We start from the raw sequence: 24,624 nt of genomic DNA on the forward strand, positions 1-24,624 counted from the left end.
CAGGTGTGATGAGAGGTCTGCCGCGTCTTGTGGTTATCTCCCCGGTCAGCTGGGATCAAACCGGCACAGCAGAGGCTGCAGACAGCTTCACAGTGCTGCGCTCAACCGCCTGCACCACCAGGGGAGGCCCCTATGCTCATCTTTCGCTACCATTTCCCTTTATGAAGATAGTTTCCATGACTCAGAACATAGATATTATAGATTTTCAAATCAAATCTCTAAAATAAAAAGATATATATATATATATATATATATATATATATATATATATATATATATATATATATATGTCAGGGAATTAAAATTTGTTGAGTACCTGTCATGTGACAGATTCAGTGCTAATGCATTATATTGCTTGACTCTTTTCATCTTGATGAAAATATACCGAACGTTGTCCCCCACTTGTGTATGGGAAACTTAGGTTAAGAAACTGACTTAATCAAAATCCTACAAAAGGAGTTGGAAATAAAGTCAGAATTAAAAGTCATATTGGTTGCCTCTAAAGATGTAGCATTTTGTCTTGTTTGAGATGTTTCTATTCATTTCTTATACTTGTATGTTAGAATGAATTAAATATGACTTAATTTACATCTGTAGCAATCATGAAAATATTCCAAAGCATGAGAATATCAATATACATTAAATTATTTTTTCTTAATTTATATTTCAGATGTGAGATTATATGCTTTACATATAGAGATGCTGTTAGTTTAGTCACTTCATTTTAATACTCCAGAATGTATTTGATAATATCCAAAGTTATCACATGGGAAATTTTCTGGCTGTATAGCTCTAATGCCTTAAATCCCATATTAATTGACATAAAAATATGGTGAAGTAATAGAAATTAATTCTATATGATTAACATTAAGGTTTAGAGCTTCTGTATTCTGCAGTTACCTGATGAGAACACATTTCCTAAAATTATTGTGAAATACTGGTATTAAAAACTGATAAATTGGGAAAAATAGTCAATTCATTAATATTTTACATTTGCATATAATTAAAGAGAACTTTCTGAGACTATTATTTCTATATGATGGATTTATTTTAAGATTTATTTATACAAGAACTGGGGTACAGGTCAGAGGTGCTGGAGGGTGAGAGGATTCGCCAGTGACAGAGCAGGGAGCAGAACAGGCAGACAGACTGAAAACACCACTGAGGGGAGCAGCAGGTGAGACAGGAGAGGTCTGCCGTGCCATAAGTGTATCTTCCTGGCTGGCCAGGAATCGAACCTGCACTGTAGAGGCTGCAGACAGCTTCACAGTGCTGTGCTCAACCCGCTGTGCCACCGGGGAGGCCCTATATGATGGATGTTTTATTAGGTTTTTACATTGGTGGAAATGAACAGCATGCTGTTGACCATTACAGATGAAATACAATGGTAAAAATATTTCTTAACACAGTTCCAAAAATAGATACTTGTGTTGTTAACCAAAAACGCCAACACGGTTTGTGTGTTATTCATTACAACACCTGCTTCTCTGCTTTTTTCAATAGTCTATATTGGACTTCTGCATAAGTTCTAAAAGTTAAGTTTTGTACCAGCAAATATATCCAAATTCAACAATATCTACAAAAAAGATATTGGTACAGGTAAACAACAAATTAATAAGATATAGTAGGAAATTAGAAGAACTAATACTAATCTTGCAGTAGCATCGCTCTCTTTTTATAGGTATGTCACCCATTGCATAAGTCGTGACATTTTCTCAAGCAGTGCAAAGTTTTCTATTTAGAAATTAAATTCTATAAGCACTTCAATACAATGTGCATGCCAAAAGTGGTTACCTATAAAAAAGGATAAAATTTTAATGTGTTATGGTTCAAAAAATCAATAGACTCTTATTGCTTTGAGTCTGTAGCTCTATAATATAAAGCAATGTTAAATAAGTATATGTGAAAATGAAAAATTCACATTATATAACCATCAAATTTGAAATGCATATAATTTTGTATGCTTTCTAATTATTCTGTTTTATTATAACAGATGATATCTTGAATTTTAATCATTAAAACAAATTACAGTGTACAAATTACATTGCTAAATGTATGGATATATACATTCAGGGAAAATTATAATATCAAAAACAAAAGGCTTATCTCTGGACTTCAGAATTGGAAGTATGTAAAGCTTAGAAAAATTAGCATGTAGTCCTATTTATATAAGAAAATGTAAAAATATACCAAATTATAGAGCAGAGGTACATATTTTAATTTGGCAGACAAGGGATATTCAAAATACGAATAGAGTGACTGCTGTTATTCTTTAGTAATTGCTTCAAATGCATTTTCTTAATAGGTAATAGCTATCTTATCTCTTGTGAGGAAGCACTTATCTTCCCCACTGCCTTTGTCTTATATAAAATACTGCATAACCAGTGTTGGACAATTTCACTTTTGTACATCCGTCCCTATAATCTTTCTCATCACTTAAAAATTTCTCTTGCAAACTTAATTGCCTAAGAGCTTATGTGAATTTAATTGCAAAGAAATAATAAATTTGAAATGTATAAGCAAGTCCTTGGGAGTTTTGTCTTGTCAAACATCTCAAATACATTAAATTAAAACAGTCTGAGTAAAGGGTGCAAGATATTATGCACAACACTGCTCTTAATTAGAGTCTCCAATTAGTGAAGGAAATGCCAGCCTTCTTCAATAAACTGATATTTGTCATTGACTTGTATGCTATCATGCCAGAAATCAGTCATTTTAAGTAGGAAATATAACACAATGAGATATTTTAATGTAAACAATATGTCACAGGAATAAAAGAAATGTACTGGAGAAAGTTGTACATGTCACATACAAGAAAACAATTATAAAGGAAAGTATTAATCAAACATTATATAGAGAATGGCTTCATTTATAATGTAAAAGTTCATATAAAATTCTAACAAAGACCATTTAACCAAAACAAAAATTGAAAATCTGGACAAACAGGGCCTCCCCTGGTGGCGCAGGCGGTTGAGCGCAGCGCTGTGAAGCTGTCTGCAGGCTCTGCAGCGCTGGTTCGATCCCGGCCAGCCAGCGAGGGTCCCGCATGGTGCACAGACCTCTCCTGTCACGCCCACTGCTCCCCTCAGCAGTGTATTTCGTCAGTCTGCCTGTTCTGTACCCTGCTCTGTCTGGTGAATCCTCTCACCCTCCTGCACATCTGGTCTGTACCCCAGTTTTTGTATGAATAAATAAATAAATCTTTTAAAAAAACCTACATTTAAAAAAAAAAAAAAGAAAATCTGGACAAACAGCAATAATATGTTTTATAAAATGTTCAACTATAATATGTCAGATTAAGAAAATTTAAATACAGGATCATTTGGTGGTCATTTATTTAATCCAATACTACATAGATGTTGGAATAAAAATTTGAGTTCTATCCAAGGTTTATTTGTATCCAAAACTAAAATTTTCAGATGCTAGCTTCCCTTTTAACAGAATTTCTAAGAAAGTAGAGGAAAGTGGTACAAGGAAAATGCCTGAACAATATTGGGGATATAATTAACACAGATGAGAAATTGTCCCTGGTTAATTTTGTAGACTGTGTGCAGCAGACCAGTGTCAACCACTGGGATTACTGTAAAAAGCAAAAAAAAAAAAAAGGTTTCCTAAGGGTGTTATTACATAACTTATTTTAAAATTAAATCATTTTTATTGAGGCTTATGACACTGTCTGTTTTGTAGGTTAGATTCACACCCTTTCAAATGTATCACACCTCACGCCAAAACGCTGGTAACACTCCCTTAGAGTCCACTGCCCACCCGTGCCTTCTTTCCTCTTATCCTCTCCTTCTGGTCGTCTCAGTTCTGCAGTCAAATTTCTTTTCTTTTCTTTTTCTTTTTCATAGAACTGTAATGTAGGCCAAAGGTGGGGGTGTGGGGGGAGTTGTGTGAGAAGATTCACCAGAGACAGAGTGGGGAGCAGACCAGGCAAATTTACTGAAATAAACTGCTAAGGGGAGTGTGTCCGGTGAGACAGGACATGTCTGCTGCCCATATGTAGGTCAGCTCCCTGGCAGGGGATCAAACCTCAGGATGTGGCAGTGATAGCGACAACATTGAGACTTAACCCCTAGGCCACCAGGGAGGGTCCTGCATTCACATTTCAAGGGTTTATTTTAGTGTGGTTATATCTGTTTAGATGACCAATCTTGAAGAAATATAAAAGAAATAATTTATAGTTTTTAAATTTAAACTTATTTATGCATATTTCTAAAGTATATTTTGCCCAGCAAGTTATGTAAATTGTAAATAATAATAAGCAGTGATTGCAAATGAACTTCATAAGTACATCCCGAGATTTGTTTCCTGAGGATTAGATAAAAAGCTTGAAAGAAGTAAATTATTGGTAATACTGGGGAGTTCAAGCCTGTTTATAATATTTATAAAATGAGTGAAAGGAAAAAGAAGCTGCCTTGGTAAAGTAGACTTTTGTTCTTAATCATGATTCAAGAATTGAATTAAGGCAATCTAGTACAGATAATAGGGAAGCAGAATGATGCCTTATGAAAATTGTGGGTTTGCCATTGGAAGACCTTTCTGTAGCTTAATAAATTACGAGATTTTGACTGAGATTTGGAGCATCATTCTTCAAAGTAAAATAAGGATAATAAACTTTCACACACAAGATTAGGTTTCTAAGTGTCTAACATGGTTCTCTTTATACTTCCTAATAACAAACTAATAAAGTTAGAAGATACATTTAGAAAATAAAAAGAGATTTGTGTGCTCTTTCAAAAGTCAGATAACCAGGAGATATGAGAATTTGATTGCTGTGTGGCAGATAGAATCCAGACAATTTTAAAATGTGAAATAATAGATCGCTTCTCGGCCTTTTGGCTAAGATCAAGTGTAAAATGTGAAATAATAGAAAATAACTTTGACAGAAGGACAATTAAGTATGCTACATTTTTAAAAGGCATTGCTATGATAGACTATTAAAAAGTTTACATATATGCAATTATGGAAAATGTTGATGGTACCAGAAGTATAATGAGTGTAAATGTGGAAGCACTGGAAGAAATGAGAATACTTGTACCATTTGGTTTTAATGTTTATTTGATCTAATGAGTATAATTCAATCCCATTGTCACATACTTTAACATTTCATACATTTCTTACTGTCCTGCAGGGAGTGCTACTCTTACATAGAAACACTTAATGTTTTTATACTAACAAAGGGATTATATAACACTTTTTCATATTTTAAGGTAATGTTATTTAGAGAGGAAAAATTAAAATAATTTTGCCCAGAATAATTTTTGGCAAATGTAATTATTTGCATAAAACCTTTGTGTGTAAATCTGGAGGAAGTAAGTACATATATTTCTAATTATTCAGGAGATATTTATTATTTTTATTTGACTGAAACTTCATCTTTGTCGATTGATTCTAGTTTCAATCATCTGAGTCAGTGTCTCAAATTGATGGTCCATAGGATATAATAAAGCATGCCTAATAGAAGTCATATTTAAATTTAGGCTTTCCTCTTTAATTCAGTGTTTTTGGGATTGTCAACTTTCAAATGATGAATTATTGATGATTTTTTAAACAATTAAGTATAATTTGTCTCTGAGAACAAATTAATTTAAATGTAGTACATGGAAAAATGAATGGAAAAAGGAATGATTTGCTAGCAAAATATAGGTATGAGATATAATAATGAGAATAGATACACCTGTCATAATTATAAATGACAATAATAGCAGCTACTTATAATTTACCAGAAACTTTGTGTGTATGAGTATGTCATGCACCATAAGCATTTTTTTCCTCAATAATCAATAAAGCCAGTTGACTTGAAAAAGGTATGCAGCAAGTATAGAATAAAACCTAAATTATTTTCAAGGTTTTTCTAATTTCAAAAGCTTGTTTTGGCTTTTGCTAAATTATTTCCACATTTCTGATTTGATAAATGCCTATTATGTGGGCCTCCCCGGTGGCGCAGCGGTTGAGCACTGGGTTGCGAAGCTGCCCTCAGCCTCTGCTGTGCCGGTTCGATCCCCAGCTGCTCCCCGGCCACCGGAGGAGGGTCCCGCATGGCACGCAGACCTCTCCTGCCGCCCGCTGCTCCCCTCAGCAGTGTACTTCGGTCCTTCTGCCTGTTCTGTTCCCCACTCTGGCTCTGGTGAATTCTCTCACCCTCCCGCGGTTCTGACTGTACCCAGTGCTTGTATAAATAAATAAATATTTTATAAAAAAGCCTATTATGTGACCAGAAGTTATAGAAAAAAAATTAGTGACTTAAAGTAAATTAAATGAAGTGTAACCTTATTTTATTTTATTTATTTTATTTTTTATTACCTAGAAGAACTGGGGTATAGGCCAGAGGTGTGGGTTGGGGTGGGGAGAGGATTCACCAGAGACAGAGTGGGGAGCAGAACAGGCATATCTACTGAAATACAATGCTGAGAGGAGCAGCGGGTGAGACAGAAGAGATCTGCCATGCCATACATGGGTTAGCTACCTGGCAGGGGTAGAACTCAGGCCTTAGAGTTGATGGCACTGAAACTTAATCTCTGCACCACCAGGGAGGCACCTTCAGTTTTTAGTTTTTGAGGTAAATCTAGATTGCTTTCTGTAGTGGTTGTACCAGTTCACATTCCCACCAACAGTGTTAATAGGGTTCCTTATTCTCTACATCCTCTCTTACACTTCTTGTGGATCTTAATTTGTGTCATTGTCATGGGCATGAAATAACTTATTTTAGAAACTATGATGAATGTTTTGTCATGGTTTTTGGCCTTCTGGGTATTGTCTTTAGTGAAATGTCTGCTCATATGCTGCTGCTCTTCTACTAATAGTGATATTTGCTTTTTTATTGCTAAATTGGCTTTTTAATATATTGGATATTAACCTCTTCTCAATTACATGTGTAATATTTGCGTAAATATATGTCTACTATTTTCTCCTATTCAATAAGGGGTCAATTTCATTATCTTATACTTTCTTCCACTTTTAGAAGCTTTTTTGCTCACAGTAATCCTATTTTTCTTCTTGTTCCCCTTGTCATATAGGAGGAGTCACCAAAAATATCTTTACTATTGATATGTATTGCCAATTTTTTTCTGTGTACTTTTTTTTTGCGGGTCTTATATCTAAATCTTTAGTCTATTTGGAGTTTATTTTTCTGTATGGTTTCAGAGATTAATCCAACTTTCAGGTATTTTAGTTCTTCTGTCTTCCTTTTTCCTTCTCCCCTACTTCCAACCTGCTTTCTAGACCCTTTACATCTGACTCTACTATTACATTATTGGCATCACCATCTATTGATTACTCATATGATTAGGGCATCATGGTAAGTGTTGATACTATTACATAGTAGGTGTTGCATTAGTGAATTGAAATGTCTTAAACTTAGTTTCCAAAACTTACAAGATTATTTTGGGGTTTCAATAAATATAGTTCCCCTCAGGTTTGTTTAAAAAATTCATTATCCCCTTATCTAGCACCAAGCTCATTTGAATATTAGTACATATTCTTACTTTAAGGCATAGTTATGTTGCATTAAAATTATAATAAAGCAAAAATGATTGATGTTTATACTACAGTTACAGTATTGCAGATGCATTGTGATCATTTTTTTACAAAGCATTCAGACTTGTAACATGATAGTTATCACTAAAATCCCCATATCATAAATGACAATTCTGAATCAAGAAGATGTTATATTATGTGCTTTCATCACATAATTTCTGTTTCTACTATAGATCCTTTTTTTCAACACCTTTCTCTACAACTCCCCAATCCTAAATAACATGTTAACTAGCTTTGCTGTTCACAAGTGGGAATTCCTGCTGAAACTTTATAGCCTTATATACCCTTATTGAAGTAATGCTCTGAAAAAGCTACTATCTTCCATACTTCTAATCTCCAAGTGAAGTACATGACCTTTTATCTTTGTTAAAAGAATCTACAAAGTCATATCACAATATGTTAATGCACTACTGCAGGCTAATGAATAGCACAATGGTAGAATGCAATCGTGTGAAATTCAAGTACCAAATCAATTTATCCTAATCTTACACCAGTCCTAGTGAATGGCAAAATAGAAAAGTCTGGATTTTTTAGTCCTCTAAAATGCTACTAATTTTATTTTCCCTGAATGGAAAACATACTAATGAATACCTTGAAATAATACTTGTTATTGTATTATGTATGTTATTGATATATATACTATTATCATGAAAGTTAGTGAAGATACAACATTTTCATTCATAAGTGGAATGAATACAGTATTTTTTTACTAATTCAGAATAACTTTTATAATATACTACATTTTCCTCATACTAAAGCAACCATAAAGCTGAATTATGTTATTTGAATTTCTATTTTTCTTTCCATGTTTGGCAATTAAGTGAGCTTCTGTAGTATAATTTATTATTAGAAGAAACAAATAAAGGATCTCTCTTCTTTGGCTTCTTACACATTGCTGATTCTTTTCTTCCACTCTGTCCTTTCACAATCTCATTTGACACCACCTCCTCTATTAATAACCTCTAAGTTTTAGCAGCTCTGGGTTTCCCCCCCATTCTTTCTCAGATGAACTCACCCGGCCCGGAAGTAAGGGTGGAAAACATCCACAATTTTAACTCCCTTTTATTTCTTTCTGGTTCCACTTTGACCAGTTCCTTTTCTAGGATCATATTTCTATTAGAAAGAAGGATCTCTCCTAGTAGAGAGGTCTTTCATGATTATCCCATCTAAAGTATATACCCACTCTAAATTTTCCATTACATAATTTTACACTAGAAAATTAACTTTTTAAAAATGCATTTACTGTTTGATTCTCCTCTTTATAATTATGTTTCCTGATGGCGGGCAAATTTTTGGTCAGTCTGTGTATACAGGACCTTGAATAGTGTCTATTCCCTAGTAGGTAGTTCATGAATATTTACAATGGATGTAAATATATCACAAATAAATGGAAACATATAACAAAATTGGGCATTCCACCCCATAAAGCCCCGACACACATAGAAGACATTCACCTCCTAGTGTTTAAATGCCGCCTCTCAGATTCCGGCTTCTGGCTGGGCATGGTACCCCATGAGACCTGCACACCTCTCTTCCATTCTTTCTGTTTCCTCTATGCACTCTGCTCTCACAGTTGGCACAGCCTTAGCTGCTGCCTCATCTCTGAATAAAAGCACTCCACGGCATTATTCTCAGCCCAGTACCTCAAGTGGTCTTGGCCATCACTGTTGATACCCCAGATGAGGCAGATTATCTACAGCTTGTTTCTGGTCTAAACATGTGGTCTTCAGTTAGAAGATCAGTCATAATAACTATAATCATATTCTGGAGCAAGCAGGAACCATAAAAATAATAGTGAAAAAAAGATGAATGAAGTAACTGACTGATATAGCACATTAGTTTTATATCTTTTCATTTTTTTTTCTAACCTGTTCTGTGACCATGGACAAATTACTTGATTCTTCCATCACAGTTTATTTCTTGATGGAGTAAGTATGCTGAAGTGAGTTACTTTACAAGTGATTTTATATCTTCCTTTTATAAATTCAAAATTTAATTATGGGGCCTAATTTGTTTTATGAATTAGAAAAGTATTTGAGAAAATAGAAGATAGTATAGTCTATTTTTCATTTCATCTGCACCTGAAGTTACCAGGAAGAAACAATGGCACATCACATATCCATAGAAAAACTTTTTCTATAACCAAAATGTACATGAAATGTTATAAAGAAAACAGTGTAAGTCTGTTAATAATCACATGCCAGTGTGTAACCAAGCTGCTTTATCATTTAAATAAATAAATTTATGGTGAAATCCCAGTTTTCAATCTCAACTCCTCATCATTGTATTTCTAGTTGAAGTTCCATGTGAGAAGAAAGTACTGCCTTTACTGAAATGGCCTCCCTGTTTCCTTGTTTAGAGCTTTCTTGTTTAGAGCACTAGATGTTGGAAATCTGTACTACATTTATAGCCCTCAGCCATGTAGTCACCTTAGTTTTTTCAAATTTAAAGCAAAATTGGACTGTAACAAGGACAGATTCTGTTTTCTTCTGAGGCCAGTAACACATTAGAAATAGAAAATTGATATAACTGAAATTTTATGTTGTACATAATGTATATCTTTGACTCAGTGATTTTTATCACTGTTGCCAGCCTAAGAATTCTATAATAAACCTATAGTTCTGTGATTAATGTAAACAGAACTCTTACACATCCGCGGAATACTTTACAAATTTGCAATATGACTAACTCTAGAAATGCAATCCAAAACAAGAGAAGCCAGCATTTAATATTTTAAAACCTCTTCTTATTATCCATTTTCAACTAACAAGAGAGTCTCAATAAATCAGTGTACTTTTTAATAGGCGCAATATTCAACAGACTGAAATTTACTGTATTGAAATAATTTTCTAACTGACACATAACAAGTACTGCTCTGTTAAAGTGTTTCAGAGTATAAATGGCAAGATTTGCATTAATATGAGAAGAGCACACCAAGAAACAATTTTCCATGGGTCTTGTGCATATATTATAAGCAGATTTTTGTTCTGGATTACATTTGTAAGTATATTGGTATATTGCATGAATAGAAATAGTATCTCCCTGTAAAAGAGAAAACAGGTGTGTTAACTGGCTACAATATTCACCCAGGCTGCTCTGCATTGTTCCCAGACAAGAAAAGAATTGATGCAAGTATGAAGTTCATGTTGCTTGATAAGCCTTGAATTATAAAGACCTTTGTCTCTGAACCAGGTATCTCATGTCTTCTGCCAGCATTCATGAAACTGTGTCAGGCTTACTTAATGTTTTGTAAGTAGGGGGGCAATCAGTTCATACAACCTCCTAGCTGACCCAAAACCTTCAAGGTATAATTAAAGGTTGTGATTTTTAGTTACTCAATTTTATCGTAATGTGCCATGTTGTAACAGCCATCTGGAATGACTTTTTACTTTCTGACTGAGGTTTACTGTCTCACTCGATGATTTTAAATAATGATTATTTAAATAATATTCATATCACTTCACTGGAGCTATTCTATAGATAAACTAAACTGAAAACCAAAAAACAAATGCTGATTTCGCATAGGAAGTAGTCACTTAGATTTATTGATAGTATAAGATTATTTTTCTTCATATGAGTAATGAGAAATTGTGAATTTAAATTGTGTTACAAGTGAGATATAATATATTATATGCCCAAAACTTTTAAGTTTACTTATGGAGAGTTAAATGTTTTAATTTAAAATCTATGAATGCTGAGTCCACCAAATGATATAAATTATTAAACTTACAATATTGGCGATTTGATTTCTTCACTAAGAGAAGTAAGGGATAACAAATTTATAAAACATTTAGACATAATTTATATTAAAGTAGGTATTAATGCAATAAAAATAGACATATTCACTGTTTCACTAACTGTGTATTAACCCACAGGTTTTTATCAAGTAATGTAGTAAATTTTTTGACTGTCAATTAGGCAATAGTCTTATATTCTGAACCATCCTGAGGACTTGGGCAAAGAACCTTGTGATTTGAGGAATCGTCAAGTAATATGTTATATGAGAAATTTATCGCTATATTTTATGAACTTTTCATAATACTGATACTGCTATTGTTGCTCAGCTAGCTTTTATATGTCAGGGAGATTTTGCAAAACGTTCTGCTAGTTGCATGCTTCACAGATACAATATATACCATCCCTCCAAAATAATGATTCTTTTTTTTTATATTTCTGCTGTCTGTCTGCTTCTGAAAATAAGAATAAATAAGAATTTTAAAAAATGGAAATCATTAAAATCTTTCTCTAAGATTATTTTTTCAGGAAGTGTTTAATGGACTCTTCTATTTAATCATCCCCTATGAATCTCTGAGACTACATTGCTCTCTTTTCAGATGTCCTATGGGAAGGGATAATTTCCTTTTAATAATGCCCTTCTCAAAAAAAAAAAAAAAAAAAAGCTATAAATGGTGTTAGGGACCTGAATAGAGCAAGCTGATTCTTATTCAAATCCAAATCCAGTCTTGAAATAATGTTCAAGACTCCATGAATGTCCACAAGCCTTGCACTAGATAGAGTCTATACCTTGTTAATCATAGTTCTTTTAAATCCCCTGTCTGATTTTTCCAGCAATAGGCTATATTTGAGATTAGTTCTATTGATTGTTTTGTCTCTCAACAGCAGATTCTTTTTCTTTTGCATGCTATATGTCTTATAAATTTTAAGCCAAAATCTACATATTCTGTTTTGGGACTGAAATAAACGGTTTTCATGCCTGGGAATAGGAACACCAATTTTTCTGCTAAACCTTTATTGAGAAGTTAGGCTGTTTCAGCTTTGTTAGTTGCTATAGTTATATCTTGAAGAACAAACAATTTCAAATTTCTCTGGTGTTATATTGTGTTGAGTGGGGGAGTCTGATCATATGTGCATATGCTTGATTCTGTTTGGTTCACCCTTAACTTCTGATTTTCCATGTGAACCTGCACTTCAGGGAAGTTAACTTTTCATGCTTTTGTCCCTCAATTTGTCTGCTGCACTTGTTTCTGTGTTCTTGCTAACCTGGAGTTAAAGGAACAGGAAGTGCTCTACATTTTCTTCTTTCAGGCTCAGCCTTAGGTAGTCTTTGAGTCTTTTGAGTTGAGTTTTCTTAGTGATCCTGCCCTGCCCTCAGTGCTAAGAGACATTTAAGTTTTCTAGAAGTAGGAATATTTCTTGCCTCTTTCCTTTTCTAAGACTCAGTGGGTTTTCAACCACTGAACGTGACAAGACTTGCCGCCTTTCTTTAGCAGCTAAAGATTGTATTACACTGCAGAGAAAGATCCAGGGTAGGTATTGTTTTTCCTCAGCAGCAGCTGTTACACAACACCAGGACTTCACTGAGGGATGTTTTCTCTGATCTTTCCTGCTTTCTACATTTTTTTTTTTTTTTAATGAACAAATAGGGCCATGGAGAAGGGACTGCCAGTGTTTGTGCTCCCAGGGTTCTACACTTCAAAACTGTGCATGACAGCTTTTAGTGTGTCATTAAAATATTAGTTTATAATTTTTATAGTCATTTGTTTGGAAACCTTGTTTTCTTTCAGTGCTCTGGTTGACAAGTGCTTGTGTCTTGTCTCTCTCTGGAGATTCTCTCCAACTTTCTTCACATTTAGTCTAGTCAGCCCTGCAAAGTCAGCACTCTGATGTGCTTTAAGAAAAGTGTGATGTTGCAATTTATCTGCTTGCTGTTTGTATAAGTGGAATGTTCTCCCTCTGTTTATATCTCCTAAAATGGAGCCAGAGGCCCTATAGTACATAGTACTAATTTAGTGATTATGTGATAGTTTTCAGGATTGCAAGTATCTTTGGCTATTATGGTTTTAACAATTTTTGATGAAACCTGAAAAAGGATTTATTATCTTTCAAAACATGACAAAATATAGTTTGAAGTGTTTTTTTGTAGTTGTTGTTGTTACTCTATTGAATTTGTAAGTGCATTTGAAATCTAGAGTAACAAGAGAATTGGTACATCCTAAATATTCTTAGGGAAAGAGATACACAGTTGAGATACACGATTTGAGGCCTCCTAGTAGAAATTTTTATTAAGTTAGATGTTTTGTTTTGTTTTAGTATTTCATGTATTACACACACCCAAAGATATATATATATGTAATTTAAAATAAAATAATATATTTATTGATACCTATAAATAAACAACTATGTATAAATTAAATTTGCCAATAAATTTGAAACCTCTTATAGACTTCTCCAATTAAATTTTCTTTCTTCACTAGATATAACTCCTATCAGTAGTTATATATGAGTAATTTCTTTTTTCTTCTTTATATTTTATCAAAGTTTTATTTGACCTATTTTGAATTTTACATATTGAGCCATATATTAGACAGTGTATTTCAGAACATGGGCTCCAGAGGATCGTGGCCTAGCTTTGAATATTTTATCATTCTATTAATAACCTTCAGAGATAAGTCATTGACTCTTTCTGACCTTGATTCTTCTCTGAGTAAAATATGGTGTTATCAAAATATAAAGAATTAGTATAGTCAGAGGTGGTTCAAGGTTATATCTTGATGTTTCAGAGCATCTATATTTTGATGGAACTGCATTTAAATAATATAACAAAATTAAAAATGGCAATTAGCTACATAACAGGATGTTTATTACCATATGAAAATAAAATAAACATATAGATTATAAATATATGTGCAATTATTTCAGAAGTATATAAACGCATTTCCAGATTGCTTTCAGATCAGTGGAAAGGGCTTATACAAATGAGGGCACTAAAATTTGTACTTTACTGTCTTTACATATGTAAAGCACTTTGAATAGTATTTGTAAAACATGATTAATTTTATTTATACTACTCACTCCCATTGTATGCATAGATAGAGTCTTAATGTGTTTTATCTGGGGACTATTTTCTCAGATTTTTATTGTAAAAAGTAGTGCTGCTTTAAATATCACTATACCAAAATTTTGGTGTGTAAGTGAAATACTTCACAGCTATAAAAAAGATTAACTCTTGCCATGAGTGACATGATTGGAATGGGAGGGGAAAATGCTAAGCAAAATAAGCGGAAGGAGAAAGACAGATATTAAATGATTTCACTTATATGTGGCTATGTAGAAATAAAATAAAAGGTGAGTCAAAGCCAAATGAATAACAAACCCTAGAAATCTATAGAACTGAGGGCATCCCTGGTGGCACACGGGAGGCCCTTGAAGCACTATGAAGCTATCCACAGCCACTGCAGCACGAGTTCGATCCCCTGCCAGGGAGCTACCCACAGACCTGGCGCAGCAGATCTCTCCTGTCTCCCCTCAGCAGTGTATTTAAGTAGATCTGACTGTTCTGCTCCCCACTCTATCTCTGGCAAATCCTCTCACCCCCCCAACACCTCTGGCCTTGTATGCATAAAAATAAATCTTAAAAAAAAAGAAATCTGTGTGACTGAAGTTACAAGAAGGGCAGGGAGGGGAGGAAAACAAATTGGGGAGGCAGCACAATGGACTATGAGAGAACTGTGGGTAACCATGTGGTGGTTGGTGCAGCAATATACACGTGAGGAGGTGTGATCTTCAGTCTCTGAATCATATACAATGTTGTAAGCCCATGTTGCTTCAATACTATTTTTTTGGTATATATTTGCAGGAGTATGTTTATTATTAAATGAAATGTCTGATGGTAGAATGCTCTCATATTCAGCTTCATTTATCTTTACATATTATCTTTATTTTTACAACAATTTATTGTTCTGCTGCCTTTGTTAGAATTTTCATTGTCAACAGTTGAGATTAAACATTTAAGTTTATGAAAAATGTAATCGGTGTTTACAAAATACCTGGTTTTTTTTTTTTTAAATCTTCTTTTATATTGAGTTGTTAGTCCTTCTTTCCCCCTTTTTCAGTTATACATAATAAATTCATTGTCAATATGGCTTGTGTTGTCACTATGTTTTTACAAATAAGATTTCTTCAAACAGTTCTATTTATTCTCTCTGTTTTCTTATTTGGTCTTTTAATTTTAAAATTCATCCAATACCTGATGCATGAGGTGATGAGGACATTTTTGTATAATTTATTCAAAATTATTTAGTTTTACCTTTCACATACACTACTGTACCCTTTGGTCTTTCCTACATGATAGAACCTTCCAGTTGTATCAGCCCTATTTACTTAGTAGACTATTCTTTCTACCCACTGATTTGCCATGCTAGGTTTGTTACATCAAGTTGGCATGTATATATGTGTGTACAACATAAATGAGTGAATGTATGTATCTACCTACAACTTTCTTATCTCTCTGAACTTGATAATATCTTTAATCTGGTACACGAATCAATATATGATAGAGGTACAGTGTGTTTGCTTGCTATTTCTATTTCAACTCAGCCTTGGCTTTTCATAGTACATTATTTTTCTTGTAGATCTAAATCATCTTACAATTTCCACAAATTTGATATTTTCATTGAAGTTGTACTGTGATTTTGGATTAATTTAATAAAAATTGTTATCTTTAAAATAGAGTCCACCTATACATTTTTTTCTACTTAGTTCGATATTCTTTAATATCCTTCAACAAAGTTTTCATTTTCTCAATGAAGACCTTTCATGCTGTAGGTATATTTAGTTATCATTTTATATAGCTATTACAAATGCTACCCATTCCATTTTGCCAAATTCAATTTCCTCTATCTTCCCACACCACAAATAGAGTAACACCTCTTAGTCCTCTGATCATATCTCAACACCCTACTGTATTGATTCTACATTTGGTGTAACTATCTATTCATGGCAACTGCAAAAGCCTTTTGTTGGACTGCTTTTCTTTACAACTATAGAAATAGCTATAGTTTTTTGGTCTTATTTTTAACTCTCAAAACCTTTCAAGAATGGCTTAAAGAACTTCCATATTTCTAGGTTCCTTTTAACTTTTCACGAACCACTTATGCATTCCAAATCACATTTATAAAACTTCATGAAATTCAACATGCATTCAGAACTTGTATGGCTATTCATCAATCTTTTCTCTTTTCCTTGATTGTCCAGAGTGGTGATTAGTTTCATCTTTTACCCTAAAACAGAATTTTGAGAAATGTGGTCAAAAGGAGGAATTAATGGAATTTTTTGCAGTATTATTTTCTTAAAATATGTTTATTTATTTCCAAATTCCATCATAAAATATTGTTATACATAATTTTCATAATTTTGGTTTTTAGTTTTTCTATTAATACAGTTGCTTCAATTTGTGTTTATCAACCTTAAATCATAAATTCAATCCATATTAGAATTTATTTCCATTGTCTATTGATATGAGATAGTTTGTATTAATAAAAAGCTTTTAAAATAATGAATTTACCAAACTGAATTTATGTTATTTAATTTTATATTTCATTGATGATAGCTTAAATATCTAAGTAAATGACTAGCAAGAAACTTCCATTGTTTTTAGAAAGTTTTGTAAATCATGAGATACTTGCACTTTAGTCAATTGCAATGTTAGAAGTTAGCTTAAAGTACATTTATTGCTATTTTATGAAAATATATTTCATACACATAAAAAGCTAGCAAAATAGCTTTCACAATATTGCAAAGTAAAAGCATATTATCATAATCAAAATTAGAAAGGAAATTGCTTTAATGTCAGTGTTTATGAAAGCAGTGTATATATTACAGGGAAAACCTCTTTTAAAGTATAGTAATACTGGTTCCATGAAACTTAAAACAATGAGGAGGAATATAATATAAAATAGAAGTGTAAAGTTAAATTTAAAATTTAGCATTTTCTAATGGATGGATTTGTCTTTCAGATTGAAGCAAATGTTTGTATCTGTTCAATGCCTAGAATTTAGCTGTTATATTCTGATTAATCCATAGCTGGTGTTTTTGGCCTTATGTATTGATTGATAATATTCAACATCTATTAGTGGTTAAATGTTTTGATTGATTATAGTCAATTAATAGTAGCCATAATTATTTTTTTTTCAAATTTTGAAAATTTGTTTCAGATTTACTTTACTCTGCATTCCCTTTTTACTGTGTTAAAAAGAATATAAGCAGTCAATGCAACAAAATAAATTATTTTAGGTTTTTTCCTATCAACTTTCCAGATATCAGTGCCTTGAGGCAACTTTTTAATGGTGTAGAAGCTCATAAAGATTTAATCACTGAAGAAGTATTTATGGAGTGTCTATTGGCAGCAAGATTGTAAAGGTGTAATGGAGATTCAGAGTAAGTGCAAGATTTTGTCCCTGTATTCAATGAGTGCCTGTTCTAAAGCCATAAATCTCTAACATGGCTGAGCATTAAAATCATACATTTGATTTAATCTATTAAAGATTAAAAAAATGATAAATGAAAGATGAAAAGATTAGAAATGCTCATGCTCAAATGGAGATAATGAGTAGGTTTTATGTATTTGAATAAATAAATCTCAACAGGAAATTTTGAGGTCTTCTAAAATAATAAAGAATCTGGAAAGAGGTCATTGTGTTAAGAATTACAAGATAAATACCTGATGGTTTCACTTGCATTTAGACTATAAAGAAACCGAACAAAGGGTCAGATAAAGACAGACTAAAACAGTAACACTTGAATGCTAACTTTGGAACTGAGGCATTAGCAGAGGAATGAAAAAGAGAGGGGTGAGGTCAAAAGGAGAAGAGAACATATGGTCCATGGTGGGGGACAATGGGTTTTTAGATGGGGGAGCATTAGGGTAACAATGTCTGGATGGGGGATCCTACACTTATAAAATGAAAAACAAAAATGTAAACCAATGTTACCGCAACAAAAAAAAATAATAAATGCAAGAATTAAAAAGAGCAAAAGTAATTGAATCCTGCATTCTTATCGGGTGCTAATCTAGACCTCTCATGTGGTTGCTATATTGGTCTATTCAGTTTGCTACAATAAAATAACACTCAGTAACATAAATGAGAGAAATTTATGTCTCACATTTCTGATGCTGAGAAGTCTAAGATCAAGCCACCAGCATATTCATTTTGAAGTGATGGCCCTCTTGCTGGTTCATAACCATTATCTTCTTGCTGTGTCCTTCAACAGCAGAGGTAACGGAACTCTATGGGATAACCCCATTCGCTCTCATAACATAATCACCTCCTGAAGGCCCAAATTCCTGTTCTATTATATTAGTCATTAGGATGTCAACAGATGAATTGGTAGGGGACATAGACATTGGTACCATAAAAACTGGTGACTTCAAACTTGACAACATCATATTCCAGGTTTTTTTTTTAATATTTATTTATTTATTTTATTTATACAAGCACTGGGTACAGTCAGAAGCGTGGGAGAATTCATCAGAGCCAGAGGGGAGAGCAGAGCAGGCAGACTGATGAAGTACACTGCTGAGGGGAGCAGCGGGCGGCAGGAGGGGTCTGCGCGCCATGTGGGACCCTCCTCCAGTGGCCGGGGAGCAGCCGGGGATGGAACCGGCGCCGCAGAGGCCGCGGGCAGCTTTGCAACCCAGCGCTCAACCGCTGCGCCACCAGGCAGGCCCCTTAGTAGTGTTTTTTAAAATGGTTGTTTAAAGGATGAAATTTGATCATTTAAATTATTTCACACAGTGCCTGACATATTTAATCACCAAAACCTTCAGACTTTTTTTTTTTTTTTTTTTTTGTGGGACCGTCGCTGGCGGCCGGGGAACAAACCAGCGCTGCAGAGGCTACGGCAGCCTCCCCAGCCCAGCGCTCAACCGCTGCGCCACCAGGGGAGGCCCTTCACACTTATTTTAACTGCAGTGAAAAGATTCATGTTTATCCAGAGTGAGTGACTATTATAAAAGTTTTGCTACTCAAAAATAAAAACTGTTTGAAAAGATGATTAAAAATTTGTGTATTGAAGGGGCTGGAAGGTACTGTTTCCGTTTAGAAGAAAGATTAAAAAACAGCATGAACAAAAACACATAGATAAGAAAGTATCAGAACACAGACACTATTTTAACATATATCAGGTACAATAAAGTACTTTAGATAGTCTCAAAGTTACATTCCTGGATAATTTTCTGATCATTGGGTGAAGAATCTTGATTGCAGTAGATGGGAAGGAACAAATCTCTCAAAATTTAGAATATTATGTTATTCAAAAAAGAACTCAGTATCTATTAGGAGTCATTTCCCATAACTCCACCCTCCTCAACTCCTGGCAAAAACTGATCTATCCTCCACAATTAAGGATTTGGTTATTTTATAAATTTCGTGCAAATAGACCTATGCAACTTGTAACTTTTATGTTTGACTTCTTTCATTCAGTATAATGCTTTCAGTTTAATCAATGTTGTAGTATATACAAGCATTCTATTTATTTCATTGACAAATACTATTCAATGTATATAAATATACCACATTGTGCTTATCTAAATCTGTTTATAGACATTTAAATTATTGTTACTTTTTTTTTCAAGATTTATTTATTTATTTATTTATTTATTTATTTATTTATTTATTTATTTATACAAGCACTGGCAGTCAGAAGCATGGGAGGGTGGGAGAATTCACCAGAGCCAGAGCCGGGAACAGAGCAGGCCGACTCACTAAATACATTGCTGAGGGCAGCAGTGGGCGCGGTAGGAGAGGTCTGTCGCGCCATGTGGGACCCTGTGTGGGGAACCTCGACAGCAGCTGGGGATTGAACTGGCACTGCAGAGGCTGTGGGCAGCTTTGCAGCCCAGCGCTCAACAGCTGCACCACCAGGGGAGGCCCAGTTATTGTTACTTTTTGATTATTGTGTGTAATGCTGCTGTAACTTTCACATACAGTTTGTGTGTAGGCAAAGTTATTTTTCTTTACTTTCTTGTGCATATTGCCAGGAATAAAATTATTAGATAAATGTGTTTATTTAACTATTTGAGGAATTGCTACTTGTAGACCAAAGTGGGTGTACCACTTATTATACCCATCAGCAGTTTTGAAGGTTCCAATTTTTCCACATCTTCTACATCAGTTGTTTCAGTTCATCTTTTAAATTCATTATTATTTTAGTCATGCTACTAGGTATGAAATGGCATCTCATTATGGTTTGCATTTCCCTAATGATTAAAATGCTGAACATCTTTTTATGTACTATTGCCTACTTATAAGTCTTTTTGAAAGCTATCTGGTCAATTATTTTTCCATTATTTTAATTGGATTAGTTGTCTATTCCTTGTTCAACTATAATAGCTCTGTATTCTGTATATAAAATTTTTACCAGATAAATGATTTGCCTGTATTTTCTCCCATTCTTGGGGTATCTTTTCATTTTCTTGATAGTGTCCTAGGTGAGTGAAAGTTTTTAATTTTGAAGAAGATTTATATAATTACCTAGGCTGTTATGTATGGCCACTGAAATCTTTGCTCAGTTACATTAGTTGTGAGCTAATGATTGGACAGAAATGTAATTAAATGTCTTGAGTCATTAAGTTTTCCAGACTTTGCTGAGTTGCTCTATTTGTTTTGTGTCCTGCACTGAATGAATGCTCTCACAGGCAGTTATGAATCTGTCTCAGTCTTCACTCCATGCTTGTGTAGAGACTCAAGGTCAGACAGAGATGAGATATTAGGGATTCTCACCCTATTCACAAAATGTACAATAAATGCAACATTTGGAGGCATGCACACAGACTGTATATTTGTATTGTTTTCTAGATGCACAGAAAAATGCAGAGTTTTTTTTAATCTCCCCATGGGCATCCTGGTTACTCGATTTTCCTTTCAATTTTTTTAGAGATATTTTCCTTTTAAGTTTTTGTTTTTTTGTTTTTTGTTTTTTTGACTTTTAAGGATGTGGAAAACTTCCTTTTAAGTTTTGTGCCTATTCATATCAAAAAAAAAAAAAAACACGCAACAACAAATGTTGGCGAGGATGTGGTGAAAAAAGAACTCTCCTACATTGCTAGTGGGAGTGCAAAATGTGGTGTTGCTGTAATTCCTTTTGGCATTGCTAGATATTTCCACTGTGGAAATCTGTCTGGAGTTTCCTCAGTCTACTGAAAATGGAGCTACCATATGACCCAGCAATTCTGCTACTAGGGATCTACCCAAAGGACACAAAAACATTGATTCAAAAGAACACCTGTACCACTATGTTTATTGCAGCACTTTCTATAATAGGTAAAACCTGGAAACAACCCAAATGCCAAAAAATAGATGACTGGATCAAGAAGATGTGGCATATATACACAATGGGATATTATTCAGCAATCAAAAAGATAAACTCATGCCATTTTCAGCAATGTGGATGGAGCTAGAAGGAATTATGCTCAGTGAACTAAGCCAGAAGGAAAAAGAAAAATATCAGATGGTTTCACTTATAGCAGGAATATAGGGGAACCAAATAAGACATCAGTTTAAAAAAAACAATAATAGTACAAAACACAGCAAAGCAAAAACAATTATACATCAGAGCCATCCTGCAGGGGAGGAGGAGGGAAAGGGATCAGAGGGAGGGAGGGAGGAGCACAGGGGACTGAGGTGATGGTGCATGGGTGCCTTGGGGAAGGAAACTCTGTGGGGACTACACCTGAGGGGGTGGGGAAAAGCAAATATTGTTTAAAAATAAAAAAATAAAAATTTTTGTGCCTATTGTTTTCTCCAACTAGTATCTCCATTTCAGGAATCTGTACATTTTTTAGAGGTAGGGCCATTAACACGAATTGAGCTTTAATTCTTGCTCAAATAAAAAGAAGGTATAAAAATAAACATTCTCAGGGAGATGCATGATGGGTCAAATAGTGACAGTTCTTTGTGAATGGAGTTTTGGCAGAGCTCCAAACCTGTTCACCCTTTGCTGTCTGTGCGGGTGATGGTTTTCACTACTTGAACCGTGCACATCCGGGTTCAAGGCTGCCATGCAGCTGTGGCCAAGCAGGCAATGCCAGGAATCTTGCTCTTCTTAATGAGCTTCAGTCACTTTTACTGAGTAATGCTCTGTGATTCGTGGCAGTCTTTGTCTTTTTCCAGAGTTTTGAAGAAGTTCATTTTGACAATATTACCTACTACATTCATTGTCTTTATGGAAGAGAATACTTTCAGGTCTTTGCTTCTCTGGAGATGCTTCATGAATTTGATTTTGACAATGTGCGATTTTTTCATTTTTTTCAAAATGGTTATGCATTTTTTCCTATAAATTTGAAATGGTATTTTAAATGAGAAATTTTATTCTACTGTGTATAATGTTCCTGGGTTTATTAAAATATATGTATGCTATGTACTGAATAAAAGCTAAATAAATATGTATTTTAATATGTATATTAAATGCTCAATAAATATTAAAAGCTATATTTATGGGTGAGGTTATACTTTTTATTTTTTTATTTTTTTAAGATTTATTTTTATTTATTTATACAAGCACTGGGTACAGTCAGAAGCGCAGGAGGGTGAGAGAATTCACCAGAGCCAGAGCAGGGAGCAGAACAGGCAACAGACAAAGTACACTGCTGAGGGGAGCAGCGGGCGGCAGGAGAGGTCTGCGTGCCATGTGGGACCCTCCTCCAGTGGCCGGGGAGCAGATGGGGATTTAACCGGTGCAGCGGAGGCTGCGGGCAGCTTCACAGCCCAGCGGTCAACCACTGCACCACCGGGGAGGCCCGAGGTTATACTTTTTAAATGAAACTTGTTTTAAGAAAATGGTAACTGGAGGACTTTCAAAATTATTAGATTAATAATACTTTTAATAACTAAATAATAATATCTGTCTATTTACTTTGCATCTAAATATACCTTTTTATAAAGTGAATTGTTACATTTCAAATACAAGTAGTTAATTTAATTTAATTTTTTTTCTGCAGGACTTTGGAGATGATGGGTCCTTGTATATTACTAAGGTGACCACGACTCACATGGGCAATTATACCTGCTTTGCAGATGGGTATGAGCAAGTCTATCAGACACATATCTTCCAAGTGAATGGTAAGAAATGTGGTGTTGCTGTAATTCCTTTTGGTATCACTAGATCTTCAAAGAATATCACCATTACTAGGAAGACAGATTTTCAAATCTTTGAGTTTGGTTAGGCTTTGAATTATTGAGTTTCGAGATTTATTGTAAAATATACAACCTTTTTCAGTTAAGAACAGTGTCCAAGTGAATTGCACCACTTATCTCTGCATGAGACATACTGAGTAACTCCTTCTAATTGAAAATTTAAGCTGTAGGAAATTTAAATTACTTTTTTCATCTTTAGAATAGTAACAATGAAATAACCATATAGATTTTAAAACTGATAAACTAAGCATTCAAAATTTAAATGGGATTATCTGTCCAATTGATCTTGATGATACAGAAATCTTATTTATGCACAGCAAATTTTATACTCTCAATGGTTAATGACTATGAACATTGGCTAGTGTGTTACCATTCATTCAGATCTTTATTTCTGGTTTAATTCAAATGATAATTAGTTGAATTGAGGATGTAGGGTTGCATGTATAACTCATGAACATACACATATTCATTACCGTTGTATATTTACCTTCTTCGTGATTTACAAAAAGTAAACAGAAATATACTTCACTTTCTTTGGGGAAAGAAAGTGTTTAGTGCGGTTGGCATGGTTTAAGAGGAGAGTAGAACATGAGTTTAAAGAGGTATCCTGGGGTCAGATAATATAGAGCAATGTGGGCCTAGATTAATATTTGAATTCTTATTCTAAAGATAATGGGAAGTGATCAAATTATATAGTGAATGAAGTAGCATATTCTTATTTGTTTTAAAAAATGACTGCAATACTGAGATATTATAAAAAAACTACTTTAAAAGTCTAAGGAAGATATATGACTTAAAATATAGGTTAATGATGATGAGGTAAAAAATGTTCAAATTTATAATATGCTTTTATAGTAGATATGACTATATTGCTAAGGATTGGCATATGAATAAGAGAAAAAGAAAACTTATAAAACAATCTAAGGAATTTGAACTAAACATTTAGACATAACGGTTATGCCACTAAATGCAAAGAAGCAGCATATTTGGAAATTGAGTAAGATTAATATAATTGACTCATTTATTTAAATATGCTTATCTAGGTGGAATAGTCAAGTATACACTTTAGTATAAAAGTCTAGACATCAGAGAAGGGTGAGGCTTAAAGTTGAATATTTAGATAATATCACTGTGACTAGACTATACTTACAGT

The 24,624-nt window shown here is 33.9% G+C and overlaps 1 protein-coding gene and 1 pseudogene across 5 annotated transcripts in view; both read left to right on the top strand.

The window, feature by feature from the left end:
* FSTL5 (follistatin like 5) overlaps positions 1-24,624 on the top strand; it is a 558,421-nt gene that overhangs the window by 410,988 nt on the left and 122,809 nt on the right. For all 5 annotated transcript variants that reach the window (XM_054690351.1, XM_054690350.1, XM_054690353.1 and 2 more), the window contains exon 8: positions 23,276-23,396. In XM_054690351.1, coding sequence (XP_054546326.1) covers positions 23,276-23,396 — 121 coding nt within the window. The remainder of the gene's footprint in view (positions 1-23,275; positions 23,397-24,624) is intronic.
* Positions 4,823-4,956, top strand: LOC119234990 (U2 spliceosomal RNA; annotated as a pseudogene).

The sequence above is a fragment of the Talpa occidentalis genome, unplaced genomic scaffold (genome assembly GCF_014898055.3).
Source record: "Talpa occidentalis isolate TD23 unplaced genomic scaffold, MPIMG_talOcc4v2.1 talOcc4.8, whole genome shotgun sequence".
Lineage (NCBI taxonomy): Eukaryota > Metazoa > Chordata > Mammalia > Eulipotyphla > Talpidae > Talpa > Talpa occidentalis.